The following is a 19766-nucleotide window of genomic DNA, read 5'->3' on the forward strand; positions in this document are numbered from 1 at the left end:
AATACATGGAAACTGACTATAGGGTTTGTCAAATAAGAATGAGCATCTTCTTGGTGTCTCCCTGTAATTTACTAAGCTCTAGGTGGCAAAAACAGCTTTGTGCAGATGCAAAATAAAAAACAAATATAAACCTGTCACCCTAAGCATCTTAAACTGATGTCCAACAAATGTGATCGATGCAAAGCCCGTAGTCGCCGGCCCTTACGGTGGCAATACTTGTACATAGAGGAGAATCTAATGCTTAGCCTAAGAAGGCTTGTTTCTAACCTAAAGTGTATTTACACTTTTGCAGCCGAATTGGGATAACACCTACTTCATCACTGTTGCATGTTCTCATTTACATTGCATAACTTAATTGAAAATCGTCGCTTACATTTTAACTGCTTTTTACTTAAATATCCTACCTAGCCGCCTTATGTAATGTTAAGGTGGGAGCTCTGGGAATGTGTTTACTGTAATAAGCCCTGACTACTGTGCTGGCAGATTGCATTATCAGTTGCGAAGTAGATTTGAACACTGCCTGTCCTAACAAAAGGGTAGAAGTATTGTATGCTAATGTGAGGAAGCTCAGAGTATCCCATATCCTTCTACGGGGGGAGGACTCCCTTTTAAACTGTTCAGAATAGCTTGCAGTCTGCACAAAGACCTGCTAAAAAAAATAAACAACTAAAAGGTATGACATATTTTTTACAATTATTTTTAGGCATGCTATGTGAATGGGAATACATAACAAACATTCAGTGGGGTTTGCTCAAATTTGACTGCAAAAATGGAAATAGACTTCCACTTTATTATTGTACAGTACTGCGAGTACAGCATCAACATCCTGTTTGGTCAATCCAAGCTTAATAGACTTCAGACAAGGCATGTATCACTAAATATCCCACCGGAGTCCTGTAAGGTTTTGTTTTTACAAAGTGTTTCTGTCTATGTCCACATGTTTACTTGTTTATTGATTCTTTGCGTAACAGCTAATGATGCATCACTTCACAAACCACACAGTTGCAACCTACATTTAACCATTGGACGCAACTTATAACCTGAGTTCTAATGTCTTTGTGCTGGTGAAAAAGTTAATCCACATCAATTACTCAGACACCCTCGAAATCTAAGGTGGTGTTCAGTGGATGATAAACAACCTTTTCTCTGCTCAAATTTGCATTGTAGGTGGATTGTGTAACATTTGCCGAGATATTACCTCAATTCAGCTTTAAAAGTTTAAAGGGTCTATTATTTCGATTTGCCTTTTAACTTTGTGGGCAAATAATTTAAAGCAGCATAGTTTAGTATTTCATTTACTTAACTTTGTACTGGGGCAGGGAGGCTGTATTGTGTTAAAGTGACAATAAAGCCTAAAATGTTTTCCACCAATGTAAGTCCTTTGTGATGTAAGGACTGACCTTAAATGATGCCTCTTGATCCGATCATCTTCTTCTTGCCAGTAGTTTTCAGGAGTTCCTCCAGCGCTGGTGTCGGGCTCTGGTCCAGCGCTAACTCCTGTCTCCTCCTGTCCCACGGACTCTGTGCGGGTGCACGCTGCCTGCGTTGACTTGCCTTGTTTCTCTCCTCTTCTCCCGTCCAAAGATCTGCGCATGCACTGGCCGCAAGATCCTTTGCGTCTGCCTGATAATTTTCAGATCTTCGGGCGGGAGCGCGCAGCGTAGGCACAGCTAAGTTTGAACCCTTTTTGTTAACTTTTTAAAAAAAATGTTTTTGCATATCTCTACTGCTTGCTAGAAGTAGATATATACGCAAGGCTTTAATAATTCCTTTAAATTGGACCTCTAATAGCTTAAAGATGAACTTTGGGAAAGTTAAAAACTTACCCTTGCAGCGGGTTACGCCTGTACTGCAATGGCTAATTGCTCATTTTGTCTAGGAAACTGAAATCAAGTAGATTTACTTACCTGATCCTCGTTCCTGCCAGGCTGTTTAGACTGGTCCTTGCAGCTTCTACTCCCAGCCTTTTCACACAGCAGCAGGCTCCCACAAAGCAGAGAGAGGAAGTGTGAGAGGGAGAGCCATTGGCATCAGACAGCTTATATATAAAAAGGCTTGTGGACAGACCAAGAAGTCAGGCCTGACTACCAAATAAGATGTGGACCTAGGACTGGAGACTTCATCCCACCAAAAGCTCTACAAAGCTCCCAGGCTCCAGAACAGGACAAAATGTTTGTTTTCTCCATAAGTCATAAACCAGCAGCAATGATCTTTTCAAGGTTTCCTTTTTTGGGGGGTTGTCCATGGCTACTTTTAGATTTCAAATCAAATTGTTCTAATCATTGTTGATATGGTAATCATTGTTTGCATACTAACTAGGTGTTTTTCTATCAACAAATTCCTACTCTTCCCTGTTTCAGGAAAACTATTTTGGAGAGGACGACATGTACACAGACTTTGAGGACAGCACCTCCAGTCCTGTACTATCAATGTCCACATCGTCTAGCTCTGGCTGGACCGCAGTTGGAATGGAGAATGAAAAGAGAGATAATGACCTAGCCACCAAATCCGTTCATCCACTCAGCCTGAGGCCATGGGACATCACTGTACTTCTCAATGTGTTTAAAGTGCATGCCAAGCTGCCTGTGGTAAGTAGAATGCCATACGCTTTTACATTATCCGATTAAAGGCGAAGCCAATGAACAATTGGTATTTCAGTTGGGAGAGCATCCTAGTAGCTTAAACTCATTGGTCTCTTTCCCCATATGTAAAAAGCGACATGACACGATTGATTCTTTTCATAATTGGCTGATGTCATGCATTTTAAAAATGTTTTACTATACATGTTTTACATACACGTTTGTCGTTTCCCTTCCCTTTCCCTGTCTTGGTCATTAACCATTTAAAAATGTCTTGAAGTTATATTAGTATCTTAGTTCACTTTGTGTTGTACACTAGCAGGATCAACCTTAACCACTCAACTTCAATTATTAGCACAGAAAATAAGGTTTGAGATAAGGAGAATGCTTATAGTTGGTGAACCGTGTGCTTTTGTGGTCTTATACTGGACAAATATGGTTTGGAATGTGTACATTTGTGCAGTTTGTCCTGTAATCTGTGTACTCATTTTACATATCTCTTTTCACTTAGCACTGCGGTAATGATGGACCAGAATGTCCAACTGCTTTTGTGGAGAGACTCTGCTTTGAGATGAAGAAAACGTACGGAGAGACTTTTCTCCAGCTTGTACTGTCACCTTTGTACATATTTGTGAATGACAACTGCCAGGTATTTTAGGCCTGTTTGCAAAAATCTTCTTTTCTGATCTGGTGAAAGTGCAGAACTACTTGTAAAAAAATTGGAATGTACTATTTTTTTGCAGCCCACAAGAGCATTTATTGCAGGAGAGCAGCATCAGGGAGTGATTGCAGTATATTTTGTAGCTTATAAGTTAGAATGCTTGAGTGTGTGTGTGTGTGTGTGTGTGTGTGTGTGTGTGTTAAATGTGGTCATTAGTTGTATATAGACTGCATTATATGAAACTATTGTGTCATCCTAAATCTCTAAAGGTGGCCATACGCGGTGCAAATTTCAGCCGGCATTCCTCGATCAGCTGATCAAAGGAGTCGGTTAGAAAACCTTCATACGAACAGAGCCGTCAGCCAACGCACTGCTGGCTCTGTTGGGGTATTCTGGCGGCGGCCGTTGTCAGAATACAGTGAAGACAACGGGAGATTCCTCAATCAACGATGGTAAGCTTTGATCGAGGAATCTGTTCTATTTTTTTAATAGAACAGTTTATTGCCAGCTTCATTCTGTAATTCTGAAGTCACTTGAGGTATTTATGTAAAACTGACTCTACATTAGTAGAATTTTATTTTTTTTTTAGATGTGTTTTCGGTTCATTTGTTCAATTTTCCAATACTTAATGGTTACATCAGTCCGCTTCAGTCAAACAGAGCTGATCTGTCTCAAATTGCGGACCTGACAGATCCTTCAAACTGCATGTCAGCTTGGGTTTTACGTGTTTCTGGGGACACGCCCCCTTCATCAGAACCTCTCCCCCTGAGTGTCAGATATCTCGAATAGTGTCCAATCAGGGCGAACCAGTGACCAGTCACATGAATCAGCCGACCAATAAGAGTATTCCCTAAGATGTCACATGGCCGCCATCTAATATACACTGAGCGACCTGTCCTGAGTCTGCTGTCAAAGCAGCAAGAGCAGACAGGCAGTCTAAGGGCCCCGCCCCTCAACATATGTCCTCAATCGCTGTTACAGTAATCCAGATGGCTGTTGGAACAAAGCTCAGAAATGAGAACCTGGTATCTATGCATCTTAAGCATAGGGGAGAGGGCTGCTAGGTTCTGATGAAGGAGGCGTGTCCCCAGAAACACGTAAACAGACCAGTACAGCAATTAAAACCTGGCAGAAGAATGCCATCAATTACTGTATCAATATATTTTGTCGCAATGCATGAATGACATGAATAATCTTTGAATCCATGGCAATTTATCTCAGTAATACTGTGCATGTTAGATCAGCAATCAAGGTTTTTATTCCTGCGCTCATTTGAATAATTCATGCACACGTGCAATACATTGAATCACGAGGGCTACCCAACATTGGTATTAATGTGTTTATGGTTTTAACAATTTTTACATTTTGTTGTAGAATGGTATATTTTCCTATTGAGGACGGTCATTATCCTAGTGAACTGTTTGCGCCATAACAATTAAGGAAAGGAAGTGTATGTTAATAAGAAATGTTGGTGATAAATGATAACATCAGAGGCTCTAGAAGGTGCTCCATGTGCCCATATTCCATATACATTATTTGATCCTGGTTACCAATTGAAATTATAATTTTTATCCTATTGAAATATCCTACCCAAAGTGCATTGCAACTTAAAAAGAATATCCCCCTTTAGGCTGCTCAGCTCTGCCTTATTTTCTCTGATGTTTTTGTCTAAAACAGCATGGGAAATGTCTGCGGTGTCAGACTGAAAGGCCATAAATCATGGGCACAGCTAAAGACATGGTCCCACATGCTGAATACATCTTTGTGGTATCTGACCAACCAGAAATCCTAGTTTTTAATTAACATATTACCATACAATAAACATATTACCATACAATAAATGCTTACATAACTCCTGATATTCTGTATATTTTTTGGTACAGTTCAAGGCTCACAGTTCATTATCAGTGGTCTTATGCAAGTGATCTTTTTACAACTGATATTCAATGGGGAAGGTCTAGGATGTCCTAGAACTCTTGCCCGCCTCCTTTTGTCCAGGTTGCCTAAGTAATTATCTACTAATGAGTGATTGGGCCACCTCAGTGTTTTGGCTTACACCTTTTGACCTTTTTCATTTTAAATCACCATTGAGTATTGTTATAGGTCACATTTGAGGCATATACCATTTGTTATGTTCAGACCTTAAAATTAAAAATGTTAGTTGTAAACTATCTATGCCCTAATTTGAATAAAAACTTATTAAACATGAAATTAAAAATGTTAAAAGATAAGTGCACTTTTAGAGAAATTGCACTTATACATTTTGCCCCCTCCTCCCCTGACCTAATAGAACCCATTATCCTCACTTGCAGATGCTTACCTACCAAGATCTGGAGCTTGGGGCCTCAAATATTTGTTTACATCCCTCACCCAAGTCCTCTCTGTGGTCGCTGTGCCTGTGCAATAAAGCCCTGGGAGCAAATTCCTGGGAAACTCGGGAAGGCAAGTTCCATAGACTTCTTGTTGACTGAAACTCTTTGGATCATGGGCAGAGATGAAAACATGGCCCCCCATGCTGCTCACACCTCTGTGGTGTCTGACCATCCACAAATACAATCCTAGTTTTATAATATTATTGGGATAACCTACTTTATATTTGTTACCTGTTCCCATTCACATTGCAGAGTATCACATAGCATAAACAATATTTACATTTTGCTGCTTACTTATTTGCTTAAAAATCCTATAAAATCTTACATAGCTGGGGAGTCATGTTTACCATAATTTACTCTGTCTGTACTGTGCTGACAGATCTTCTTATCAGAGATGTGCACACTGTCTGTCCTAACAAAGGGTTAAAAATATCTAAGTCTTGGTGGTACATTGCATGCGAGTGGAAATAAAGAGAGGGCGAGTGGAAATTCAGTCAGGCACGCGGTCACGGATCGCGTACCTGACTATAATATTTCAGCACATTATTCGTTATTTAAAAAAAGTGTTCTTTGTCTTCTTTTGTAAGCCAAGGACAGAACATTGCACATGTGTGTTTAACTCATACATGCTTTCAATATTTGTGTTCTTCTCATGTTTTTTGTTATATTATATGCAGAGGCCTGCCGTGGATGGGATGCTTAGAGAAGGGCACATTAGCCTCTCTGGATTACAGCTACGTGCACATGCAATGTTTTCTCCAGAAGGCTTGCCTCTAGGCACAGATACAATGGAGTATGCATGGTTAATAGACGTGCAGGCGGGTGCTCTTACTGCCATGGTCACTGCACCACAGGTGAGAAATCAGTATATCCTTTGATGTATACCTTATAGAACATCAGTCTTGTTGGTCCAATTCAGCAGAGCCTATGTTTCCCAGCGCAGCATCTATGTGAATGCTTCTTTTTAGTAGTCATAATATTAAACATTCTTCTCTGTGACTGCGTTTTAAATTTGCTATTTAGAATAGTTTTTGATCTGGCGGACTGTGGTATCCAAGTCCAAGGACACTGCACTGAGCCCATGTATTTTTTGAGATATTTGGCGCAGTGCACCTTTGCTAATATCAAGTAGCATACAGCAGGTGCCAGGCCTTGCTTTTACCCTGTGTGTATGGACCCCAAATGACAAAAACAGTAAACCAATAAAGCTGTTGGAGATTTTTCTCCAATCTTAAATGACCAAACATTCCCCTCTCCAAGCTAAGGATGAACAGTACCAATTTCCTGCCTTACTGAACTCCTCAGGCTGTCATGGGAAATAAGATTGGCAGTCCTGCAGTGAAACCTGTATATCTATGGAGCTGTACATAATATTAAAGATGCAAATGGGTCTTAAACTTATTTGGAAATAATAATTATCTTATTCACACAGAGTAAAACTTTTCACTTTGCATTAGAAAGTGTCATTGCTTTATAGGCAGGACTTTCCTCAGGTATTCTACTATTAATGTGTTTTTAATGGATAATGTGCCTTACCTGATCATGTAGACTGATGGAAATTATGTGCCTTGAGTCCACTAAGTAATTCCCATTTCCTGTCTGAGGTTTTAATGGTTCTAGCCTTGTAGATAGAATATTAAATATTTTGTGAGCAGCTTCTGAACTGTGCTGGCAAACATATCACAGCAGGGCACCCTCTCAGCATATAGGCTAAAGATCATAATTGATCTTTGAGGGAGTGAAGGAGAAATGTAGCCCCTTTTTTCTTTTTATTGCATAAAGCTATGCAGCAGGGGGCCACTGAACATGCTTAAAAAAAAAACCCACTAAGGTAAATTTACTATTAATTGGATTTACTAAATATGTAACTTTCAGAGCGCATAGTCTTGAATAACACATTGTATAAGCTGGCAGTATGTACCCAATTCTAAAAAAATAATGTGACTAAACAGGGAGTTAGATTATGTAGCAGCAAGGTTAAAATATTTTAATTGTCAAGCTGCGCCCATATGTTCCTAGATTGTATTATTGTCACTGCTGATTACATTGCCTTAACATTTACCGTGTAAGTAACCTGTTGTCTTGCAGGTGGTGGGTCTGCTGGATTGGGGGCAGACCTTTGTGTACCATGTGGTGTGTAATGAGTTCCAGATGGAGAGGCCAAAGTCCGTGGTGATCTGCCAGCATGGCATCAATCAGAGGTTTTGTGACGCTAAGGTTGGTATTGCAATTTTCATCTTCTATTAGAGATATATCAGCTGATCAGAATTCCAGAATATCAGTAATGATAGATGTTTGCTCATATGTTTTTAGAGCACTGATATCTTTGTATTTTTTTTTTAAAGTAACCTGATAGATTTATCCTGCCCCCCGCTTTCTCCCTTTTTGTCTCCTTTCTTATGTTTTGTTCAGCCTAATTCCTTTGTTTTCTCTTCCCCTCATTCAGATCTTGTGTTCTTCTCACATTCATCTCAGAATGTGTGACTTTGAAACAGAAACGTTGCCTTTTTTTGCCTGTCCTTGTGCAGGCAAAATGTAATCTTTTTAAAGGACAGGATCAGGAGAAGAAACTTAAATGAGACATTACTATCTTTTTCTTTCATTTCCTTTTCTTTACTTCTCCACAGCATTATTTTTCAGATTGTCGTCCACCCCCCGGTCTTACAAACCTGAACCACAAAATTAGTCAAAATCACAGCAAAAAGCAGGTGAAAGAGAATGCTTTATTAATGGCTATGGTGTCTTTTGTGCTGCTGTATTTACTTTCATTTAGGTGTCTGCTGTTGCAAATTGTTGGAATATATTTGCATATTACTATTTTATTATTACTAATCCTCATAAATTGGAAACCTGACATTTAATAATGCATTTAAAGGATCAGGATGGGATTGGTAGTCTATTTTGTAATTAATATTTACTATAATCCACTGTGCATAACGTTTTCCAGGCAACTACAGACATGGACAAATCTGTTGGTACCCTTACAGCGCAGTGAAACAATGCTTCATTCCTATTGAAAGTTGATAAAGCTAAAATCAATTTTCTCTTGTACATCTGCATGCTTTATGTATGGCAGAAGAAAGCAAAGCAAGTATGAAAAGAGATTAATGATTGCTTTTTCTACAAAAGTGGCAAGGACATATTTATTGATGCCCCTAGAAAAAAATTATAAATAATTGGATCATAGTAATATTTCAAATTAATTGATCTGTGTAAATAGTATCACCCATATCTTCAATCTTTAAATAAGTCAGTCAGCCAGTTTAAAGGAAGAAAAGTAGTCACAATGTATATTAGAGGTAAAGGCTATATGACCATCTCTTGGTTGGATGTTCCTGTGATTACAGTTGCAATTGTTATTAACAAGTTTATGGTCCATGGGAATGTTGCCAACCTCCCTGAACATGGCCACAAGAGGAAAATTTACAAATAGACAAAGAGCCATGGAACACTTCCAAAGATATACAAACTGAACTCTAGGGTAAAGGCAAATCAGTGTCTGATTGCAACATCTGATGCTTTTTGAGTGACAGTGGGCTCAAAGGAGGAAGACCCAATAGGATTTCACTGTTGGAAGAAAAACATTAAAAAGCCAGACTGGAATTTGTTAAAATGCATGTTGACAAGCCTCAATGCTTCTGGGATAATGTCCTTTGGACAGATGACATGAGACAAAACTGGAATGTGACTTTTTTGGTAAATCACATCAGTTCTATGTTAATCAGATAAAGCTTTCAAAGAGAAAAGCACCACATCTACTGTGAAACATGGAGGAGGCCCTGTTAAGTTTTGAAGCTGCTTTGTTGTGTCCTGCACGTGGTGCCTTAAATCTGTGCCAATTAAATCTTAAAGACTATCAAGGATATCTGGAGCGAAGTATGCTGCCCAGTGTCAGAAAGCTCTTTCAGTCACAGCTCATGGGTCTTCCAACAGAATAATGTCCCAAAACACACAGCTAAAAGCATTCAGATATGGGTAAGAAAAAAACATTGGACTTTTCCAAAGTAGTCTTCTGTGAGCCCTAATCTGAATACTATTGAACACCTAAGAAGAGTAGGCCAAACTACTGGCACTGGTAGGTTTTAAAAGTCTTATTGAGAGCTACAGAAATTGCTTGTTTGCAGTGATTGCCTCTAATGGTTGTGCAACAAAATATTGGGTTAACGTTCCCAATGGTATTTGACCATGCCATTTTTATTTGTTTTATTTAAAATATTCTGTTGAATCAAACATTTAAAAGCAATCTCTTTTTTTAATTAAATTTAGATTAAACAAAAATTGGATGCCAATTACTTCAATCAGTTGTATTTTTTTTTTAGAGAAATTTGTGGATTCTTCTTTTTTCGTGGAAAGGTACCAACAAGTTTCTTCATATTTGTATAGCAAGAGATTAGCCTGTGACACTGATAACCTAAGAATGTGCAGTAGAATTCTAGCGGTGGAGGCTTATCCATGGAAATAAATGGGGATTCTACTGTGCATGCATGGTCCAGAGAGGAGACTTTTCGTGAGGAGGCTGTGCTTTACCAAGGAAGTGCAAAAATGACGATATCTCACCTTCCTTTACCTTCAACTTTTTTTAAAAAGTACTATCAATTTAAAATATTATCTAATGAGATTAGGTCGGATACAATGTATGCACTTCTAAGTAACAGTGGTAAATTCCTAGTAAATCCAAATGATTTTGTAAACTTTACCTGAGACAAGCATGAAAGCTGGCACTGCTGACCTCATTCTAGTTTCCTAGGTATTCTGCTGACTCCCAGGCTAAAATATTTAAGAGTCACTCACCTGGTACCACAGATGAGGAAAGTCAGTTTTCTTTGTGTCAGTGACTCAAAGTTTTGAAGCCATACATTGGTGACAGTCAGGCAATTAGCATTTTTTTAGAATGATGGCAATGGCAGCATCCATGTTTCTCTCAAGAAAGGTTATTAGCATTGTTGTCCAGTGGGCATTATCTTATAAAGCTAAATGCCCCCTGTCATATTTGTTTTTGTTATTGCTTCTCTGCAGTTAAGCTGCCATCCGGGACCATGTCTGCCAGCAGACGACCTGAAATACCGAATGACACGCCTGTCAGCTGATGGAGCAGATCTCTACATCGCAGAACATGGCTGTGCTACAAACCTGAAAGTGAGTCACTTCACCATTGCTGGAAAAGACCAATAGAGGAATTGTTAATGAAAAAGGCGCAAAGGGAAAATGTTAGTGGTGTTTGTACCATCCAATCAAACTCATTGGAGTCACCTTTTTTCTTTATATAATATTTCATAAATTAGCCCTGTTATCTTACTACTGACCTCAAGGCAAAGCTCTAAATGCAAATAAATTGATGTAAGCGATGTATCTGCTTAATATATTCTATCACCATCCCTGTGCCCCCTCTTATTGCAAACTGCCTTAACACCAACTCATTCAGCCCCTGATGCCTGAAAACTGTTATAAAGGCAGCACTGTACAATGCAGTTGAGTTGTTTTGGCTCACAGCACTGACAAATCCCTCCCAGCCTAATGTTTTGGTGTGCAATGAATTATGTGTTTTTGTATAATATAAGGTATAGTTCAATCATTAATACTTTAAAGCAAACCTGCAGGTAGTATGCCAACTGCCATTGGTGAACTTTCCTTTTAAAAGTTGACTCTCTGAAGTGGTCCCCACTGAGTGTCAGCTAGAGCTCTGCAATCAACAAAGCTCATGTTCCCTTCTGATTGCACAGCTAAAGCTCCTAATAAGCGTGGATGGGGCATGTGTTAGGGTGGCCATACATCTTAAAACCATTGCACGACTTTCGTTGTGCGATGGTTGTAAGGTGATTAAAATTCCGTACGAACTGCCCATCTTGGACAGGCAGATCGTACTTGCAATCATCGCAAGTCCTCCCCGCTGAGGGGAGAGCTTACAGATGATTGCAATGGTGAGCGGGCAGTGTGCGTCTGCGCACCTCGGCCCGTGCGGCTTTCGTCTTGCGATCGCGCTACCAACCCGCCGAAAATCGTAGATTTCCGGCGGGTTTTCTAGCGTGCTCGTAAGACGAAAGTCGTGCGACCTTGCAGTATATGAGGTCGCACAATGCCCATACCCCTGCCGATTATCGTGCGATAATCGGCAGGTGTATGGCCAGCTTTAGACCGCTGCAGGGAGTTTGCTGGTTACACAGAAAGCATGTGTATTTCCACTTTTGCAGCCAATTTGGGATTACATCTATATTATATTTATTACATGTTCTCATTCACATAGCATAATAAAAAAATGCTCCTTACATGCTTTCTCATATTACTAGTTTTCATTAAACTGAATTCTCCTCCGAAATGTAAGGAGGCTGTGATGTTTATCATAGTTAATCCTGTCTGTGCTGGCAGATCTCATTATCAGTTCTAAACTAGACTTAAACCCTGTCCTAACAAAGGGTTAAATATATAGAAGCATTGTATGTCAATGAGAGAAAAGCCCTGAGTGTTCTTAGTCCTTCTATGGGCATGCAATCCATAACTAAAAGGTAAAAAATATGTTTGTAAAAAGGACTTTTAGGTATGTTGTGTGTATAGTAACACATAAACATAGGGTGGGTTTTTTCAGTTTAAGGCCTCAGTCACACAAGAAAAGGCCGGCATGTACAGATCCTTGCTGCGTGCACGGCTGTATCGGGCAGCTCCGGGAAGGACAGGTGCTGTGTGTGATTAGTACACAACCCCCATCCTTCTCTATGGGACTACGCGGCCGTACGCTCACCTGCCCTGCAAGTGCGTGCGGGGGAGCGTACTCGTACGCTGACAGAATGGATCCTGTCTGCGTCTGAGCCAGGAAACACGCACTCGTACGGACCTGCACTTGAGGTGAGCGTAGGGGGGCGTACGGCCGCGTAGTCCTATAGGGAAGGACGGGAATGCGTACTAATCACACGCCTCTCCTTCTCTATGGGAGTACACCACCCTACGATCCATCTTGTCAGCGTATGAGTACGGACACCCGCACAGACGTGCAGAGCAGGTGAGCGTAGGGCGGAGTACCAATAATAAATATAGAAAATGAACTGCGCCAATAAGCAAGCTTACAGCTACAAGGCACTGGAATGTACACCCACTGTGAGTGTGTACACGTGAAAAATTCATAACTAAATGTGCGGGAGCTACAACAATGATCAGATATAAAGAGTATAAAAAAACAGTGACTCAAAAAAATGTCCGTGAAAAAAATCAATCAGGTGTAAAGTCTTGAAATCTTCATAAATCTGCAAAAATGTCCAAATATAGCAATAGTGATGAATATTTCTTGTTTCTTCACCAAATACACCACACCAGATATAGGGGTGCTCACCTTATTGATAGACCTCAGCAAGAGGTCAAACCAGGGGAGGGGGCCCTCAGCTCCAATCGCTCACAGATGTCCTCCAATGGTGTAATCAGACCAGCAAACAGATCTGTGCAACACTTCTTAAATAGGAAAGCAATAGCGTCCAATCTTTATCGATCTATAGGCCTCCTCAGTATAAGGTGTCAATGCCAGGATCGTGTTGACCGAGGGCGGAGTACCGCTGCGTACTCCCATAGAGTTGGACAGGGGCTCTGTACTAATCACACGCAGCACCTGTCCTTCCCGGGAGCTGCCTGATACGACGTGCACTCAGCACGGAGTTGTACGTGCCAGCGTTTTCTCGCGTGAATGAGGCATATGCCTACATGCTGGGGGCAGGTTTTCTGGGAGTTGACATCAGAAACATGAACCCAGTACTCCATTTTGATGATAGTGTGAAAAAGGTCTTTGTAACGGTAGACATTTTGTCTATTATACACAAGTGTTCAATTATATGTTTGCTCTGCTTTTCAGTGAGTAGCACTGGTAAGCATGCAGGCTTTGCTATTTAGACATCAGTTTTCCCATCAATGTCTGTCCCAAAGAGTACATGAGACCTAGATGTAGAGTAGCATGTTTAGGGTCCTTAATCATAGCAGCCCTTAAACTGTAATTACATATGTTAGGTGTGTGACAACAAATAGATACATTTGGTCAAAAATGCAGCTTCAGTGTCATTACCTTCATTCATATTTCCAGCAATATACTTTGAGAATGATCTGTAATACAATAACACCACCACACCTTGTTGTAAAAAGCTCTTGTCATATTGTTCTCGTTGTAAATGTCTTTTGTACAGCTTTGCAGTTGCATGTGGATTTTACGTATATGATAGTTTATATATTTTTTATGGTGTTTTATATTCTAGATGGGTGCTATTAGACTTGCAAATTGTAACCTCCATAATCAAGCTGTTGGTGAAGGCATCAGTGCTGCAATTCAAAATGTGCAGCTAAAGCAGTATATTGAACAGCTGGACAGCAGCAGAATAGGGCTGCAGCCTACAGTCTTGCGTAGAGCTTACTGGTTGGAGACGGGCTCTGTCATTTTAGGACTCATTACTTCAGATATCGCCCTAGCTGCTGATCATTCCTCTAAACATGAGGTCCAAAGACACTTTCTAGAAACTCATGACAGCAGGACTAAAAGGTGAGTGACTGGAGCTGTGGGGCAGCTTCTTTGCCAACTCTTATGACTGATTTCTATATTTTTAATGAAGCTGGTGAATTCCAGAGAACAAAACACCCCAAGTGAGGTTTGTCTGTGGAAAGAAAAATTCATTTGTTCAACGATTTAGTCTGCATAATTGTAAAGAACTAGTCATTTACGCTTTGTGAAACTCAGAATCTTTGTGTATACATGTTAACAATTACATTTTATCTCTAAAAATTACTTCAGTGCAACATTACACTGGCCATAGACAGGGCACAGATGGGCCTCCGTAAAGCAGGCGCTGACACTCTTTCCATGTAAATTGCCTAACAGGCTTAGTACACATATGGTTAATTCCTTGATTCTCTCCTGTCATTGAAAAAAGGAAAGCATCAGCCTCAACAACACCAAAAACACTAGATATTGCTCCGTCACAGTGGCCTGTCAAATGGGGCTGTTTGTGGCCACCTATGGAAATATTGCCTTACATAAATAACATGTTGTTAGTGGTTTTCAACTTTTAACAGTTTTAGGTGGCTATGTATTATATAGGTGATTTGCAAATATGCCATTTAAGTCACTTGGAACGTTATTAAAAAGAGTACCTCAGTAAAGGTACTTTAGTACCTTTGTTTAACCCTTTCGCTATCAGGGCTTTTTTTGCACACGTTTAATTCCACATATTAGACCTGAAAATTGCTTAACCCGCCCCCCCAGAATTATGCGTTTCATAAAAGCAGAAACCCTGTACAATAAACTTGAGGCCGTTACAAATTTTTGTCACATGATATTAGTGCAACTCTTTATCAAGCCCAAAATTTTGGTAAAAAATGTATCTAAAGTTATTTTAGTGCAGAAAATCCCAATGTTATTGTAAAATATAAAAGATGAAGTTGTGCTGAGTTCTTAGAGGCAGAACCAGCTGTACCCGCCCCCTCCCCCGTCCATTCCCCGGATCAGAGGGGGGAATCCAGCCCCTCCCCTGTCACGGCAGAGAGCCGTGACAGGATCGAGAGGTGAGCGAACGCCGGTATGTGTTCGCTCACCTCCCGATCTACTGAGCCGACCTGTGACAGTCTCATTGTCACAGGTCGGCTAGAACTATGAGGTGAGTGAAAAGCACTCACCTCATAGTTCTCCTTTAAAAACAAGTAGGTTGCCATTACTATCAGCGCTAGTTGCCTGCCATGCCAAACCTCTTGCTTCAGTACTTTGTCACTGTCATGGAAGTAGTCAGCAGATAAGGTCTTCTGACTTCATTCTTCTCTGCTTTGCAAACTTCCAAGTCAATGATTCAAAGCATAAATGCCAGTCATTTAGAATAGTTGCTATGCAAGTAGCATTTTAGCATGAGTCCAGAAAAGCCAACCTTCACACTTTTCTAGTCATAGGTTTACATAAAAGAACCCCCACCCAAAACAAACAGTTGTACGTTTTATTTAATGGAGTTGCTTTCACAGGACAGGTACTAGGGCTGCTTCAGGTTGGTCCACTTGGACACATTTGCTTTCATTTTCAGCCAACAAAATTGCTCTCAGCTTTTCAGATTTCAGTTCATTGTGGGTGCTAATGATTGTGGGTTTCTTGCCTTTGTCAGGCTATTTACAGACATTCTCTGTGTTTTGTAGATTGTGGTTCCTGTGGCCTGATGATGCTGTGAAAAATAAGAGGAGCCGGAATAAGTGTGGTTGCCTGGGAGGCTGCAGGTTTTTTGGTGGTATTGCCACAGGGGTTGACTTTTTCCGGCTGGAGGAGCTGACACCTTCGAGCAGCTCAGCATTCTCAAACACCAGCTCAGAGTCTGATATGTTTTATGGACAGTCTTTGTTACATCCTAATGAATGGATTATAAGTAAGGAGGTGCCAAAAGCAGGAGAAGGTAGGCTGTTGTCATTTTAGGTTCATTGTATTGTGAAAAAGTTCCAATTCTTTCTTTAATATATAAATCTTCAATACAGTGACTTAAAGCAGAACTTAAAAGAGAACTATGGCCCAACCTTTTTTTGACATAGTTCTCTTTAGGGTCACAGGAGGGCATGTACTAATGTCCTCCTGTGACCCAAAACTCAGCATATAGTGGTCTATTGACCGCTATATGCTGACAGCGCAGAGCCGTACTTCAGCTGGGATGGATCCCGTCAATATTGTTGATACTACATCATATACGCAATTACAGACCATATAAGTGAGGCTTTGAGCAAGTATTTTCTATAATGACCCTGAAGAAGGGAATAAAATCTGCAAAACATGTTGATCTTCGAAGAGAATAATATTTTATATGCTGAATACTGTAATTGTCTAAAAAAAATGACTTGTTTATATTGTATATTTATATGTTTTTATTATCTTTTTAATATCTTGTAATAATATTTTGTACTTATAAAATGTGTTCATTTTTATACAGACACATCTTTTTGTGCAATTAATCTTTCTTGGATGATATACTCAAAGTCCCCTGTTTCTTCTCGATCGTTATATAATTTTTGGGGACGATAGCACCTTAAGATTGTAAAATTGATCTTTCTTGGTTAAAAGAGTCTGTTTATCAGTATTAGTGTGAGGTGGCGAGGGTGGTACCATCTGAGAAAAGTGAAGTAGTCATCCCCTCAGTGTTTTGTATTCTTTGCCTGGATCCAAGTAGTTAATAGGGCAGTTGTATCCTACCATAATCCTCCCTCTCATCTGCTCTTTCATCATCCTCTTGTCACTTGTTTTAAAAAAAAATGCTGCTATCTACCAAATGAGAAGGCAGAGCATGAGGGAGAACTGGAGGGAGCCACACTGCTGTATAGTGATGGTCACTGACTCATATTAGGAGGGAGGTGTGGAAAGTCTATGCCTCTGGGCTGTTCAGCCAGTAGAGCTGAAGCCAAGAGGTCAAGGGGAGGCAGGGGTCCTGAACTGTTTGCATTAAAGTAGAACTTTACCTCTGCTTTAACTAGGGATGCACCGATACCGATACAAGCATCGGTATCGGCCGCGATACCGAGTATTTGCATGAGTAATTTAACCTTACTTTGTAATATTTCCCTTTCAGTTCCTGGTAGTGTCAAAGCGTGTCACTCCCTCCTGTTTCGCAGACATTCCTAATGGCCCATCACTATAATGGGCTGTCTCACGGGCCATTTTGAATATGTAGGTGACAGGATGGGATGGGCAAGCTTTCATACTACCAAGAGGTGCCAGAGCTTTTCCTGTCAAAGTGGCCCAGCGTTTGAGAGTTATGGCAGAGACTGCTAAAGGTATGTGCACCAACCTCTAGGTGTCTGCACCATTTCCTAAAATGTAGGACATTTTAGCTTTCAACTGTATTTTGCGAAAACCAATTATAACATTCACCAATAAGGCATTTTTCTTTTTTAAGGGAAGGCCAATAGTTGTAGAAGAAAGGATTGGGACTCCAGGTCTGTAGTCATAGAGATTGAAAGAAAAGCACAGCATCTGAGCCTACAAGTGCCACTACGCTCTCACAGTTCATCTTCTTCCGATGAGAACAGCAGTTGCAGTGCTGCTCTACCATTGCTTGCTGATGAAAAAGATAGCCCTTCTTCTGCTGCTGAAGAATCTTTGGGGCACATGGACTTTCCACCCCGAGCCAAGTCACAAGAATCCCATACAAGGTGACTATCGTTAATCTTTCTCTTTATAAGGATTCATATAAACAAATCCAACTTCAGACTAAGAACCTTGGTTTTACTACATGTTTGTGTTTTCAAACAACTAATACTAGAAGTAAAGCCATGGCATATCGCAACAATTACCAGTGTAACCTATCTCAGCTTTAACCATCATTGAACAACTGCTAGTTTACTGTTTTGCTTTTGCTAAACTGATGACAAATCACAACATTTATACCAGATAGTTGACTTGTGAGCCTTTTTTTAGCATATTTTCTTGTTACTGGAAGGGAATGACTGCTAATTTTCTTATTTAAATATGTTATGTTCTTTCCTCCTTGCTTAAGATGTTGTATGTATCCAAAATGCAAAAACAGTAAAAGAAGACATGGGGAAACTTTATTCTTTTTATTTGTTAACTGCAAAATCGCAGATCGATTTTATAAAAACTGGTGCAATCTGGTCTTATCTTTATATTGTGGCAAGGAATCTGGTAGGATTTTGTAACAGCTTTCAGAAAATAGTCGAAAAGGTGTTTTTATTCTGTCATTTTATATATGATACAGGGAGAAACATGGTGACATCACATGGAAAATAATATCAGCTTAGTTCCATTTATACCTTTTTTTTCTTTTTAGCGTTCCAGTGGAAGCTTCAGGAAGTGGTCCAGTTTCACCAAACTCTCAGGACCGGTCCGCAGTCCATTCTCCACTTCGCTCTCCTCTGAAGCGTCAGGCATCTGTATGCTCCACACGGCTAGGTAGTACAAAGAGTCTTTCAGCTGCATTTTATGGGGACAAACCATTAGGACCTGTCGGAGTTCAGTTCAGTACTGATGTCTCACGCAGTGATGAGAATGTCTTGGACTCCCCAAAGCAGAGGAGGAGCTTTGGCTCCTTTCCATATACTCCATCTGCAGATTCCAACTCTTTCCATCAGTACCGTTCAATGGACTCTAGTATGTCAATGGCAGACAGTGAAGCTTATTTTTCTGCTGCTGAGGAATTTGAACCTATAAGCAGTGATGAAGGTCCTGGCACATATCCAGGTAGAAAAAGAAGAAAAAAGCAAACTCAAAAAATTGACTATAGCAGGGGATCTATTTACCACAGTGTAGAGGGTCCTTTAACTGGTACTACGCAGGTAGATGCAAGATTAGATCCAAGGACATTACCACTCCGAACTCATGCCTCTCAAGCTTCATTTGTCTCTGCTCTAGCTGGGGAGGAGGAAGCACTGGAACATGTATATGCAATGGAAGCCGAAAAACCTGTGGATAATGAACAGACTACTCAGCAGCCAATTATGTCCTGCTATCAGAACTATCTGAGCCAGTTGCAGGTGTTTAACTGGTCTGTAAAACACCCAACAAATAAAAGGACTTCAAAATCTTCCCTACATAGGCCATTAGACCTTGACACTCCAACAAGCGAAGAAAGTTCAACTTCCTATGAACAGCTTTGTGTTCCAACTTTTAAGGTAAACATATTATTAAATAATAAAAAAAGACATGTGAGATTTCTTTTACTTAAGAATAATTCAGTTAAAATTAGATACAATTTTTTTTAATGTATTGTTTGTGTGCTACTTGTAACTGCGTAAAGGTATAAAATAAGTTCAGTTTATTATGTGCCGACATTATATAGGTTGTAGATAAGTGGCTGACTGGTAATCACAAAATAGTGATGCTGGTTTAATATTTGATCAATCCTTATTTTTTTTGCTGCCAAATTGAATGTTTTTTCATATGGAATATTTGACAGTTCTAATTCTAGCTCCTTATGTACTAGTGATGGGTTTTTTTTTTTTCCTTGAGTCTTCATTTGTTTTTATTTTTTATGTTCTGTATGTTCTTAATGATTTCCCTTTTTCATCTTCGTAAAATACTAATTGGCTGTTCTATTCCCATATATCCCCCTGCAGTTTATTTGATTTAACATGCTTTGTATATAGACTACTATAGTCTGCTCCTTCCTAGTCATATCTTTGTTGGGCATTTGTAAAAACGACAATGACTTTGTAATAGTCCGT

The 19766-nt window shown here is 39.9% G+C and overlaps 1 protein-coding gene across 1 annotated transcript in view; it reads left to right on the forward strand.

The window, feature by feature from the left end:
- Nucleotides 1–19766, forward strand: part of KIAA1109 (KIAA1109 ortholog) — a gene marked incomplete at its 5' end in the record, with an annotated part of 180806 nt that overhangs the window by 48211 nt on the left and 112829 nt on the right. Inside the window, 9 exons of the mRNA XM_018561118.1 lie at nucleotides 2361–2588; nucleotides 3091–3220; nucleotides 6279–6466; nucleotides 7701–7829; nucleotides 10629–10748; nucleotides 13835–14115; nucleotides 15747–15997; nucleotides 17483–17738; nucleotides 18374–19214. Coding sequence (XP_018416620.1) covers nucleotides 2361–2588; nucleotides 3091–3220; nucleotides 6279–6466; nucleotides 7701–7829; nucleotides 10629–10748; nucleotides 13835–14115; nucleotides 15747–15997; nucleotides 17483–17738; nucleotides 18374–19214 — 2424 coding nt within the window. The remainder of the gene's footprint in view (nucleotides 1–2360; nucleotides 2589–3090; nucleotides 3221–6278; nucleotides 6467–7700; nucleotides 7830–10628; nucleotides 10749–13834; nucleotides 14116–15746; nucleotides 15998–17482; nucleotides 17739–18373; nucleotides 19215–19766) is intronic.

This window comes from Nanorana parkeri, unplaced genomic scaffold, assembly GCF_000935625.1.
Source record: "Nanorana parkeri isolate BGI_ZX_2015 unplaced genomic scaffold, ASM93562v1 scaffold501, whole genome shotgun sequence".
NCBI classification, from domain to species: Eukaryota; Metazoa; Chordata; class Amphibia; order Anura; family Dicroglossidae; genus Nanorana; species Nanorana parkeri.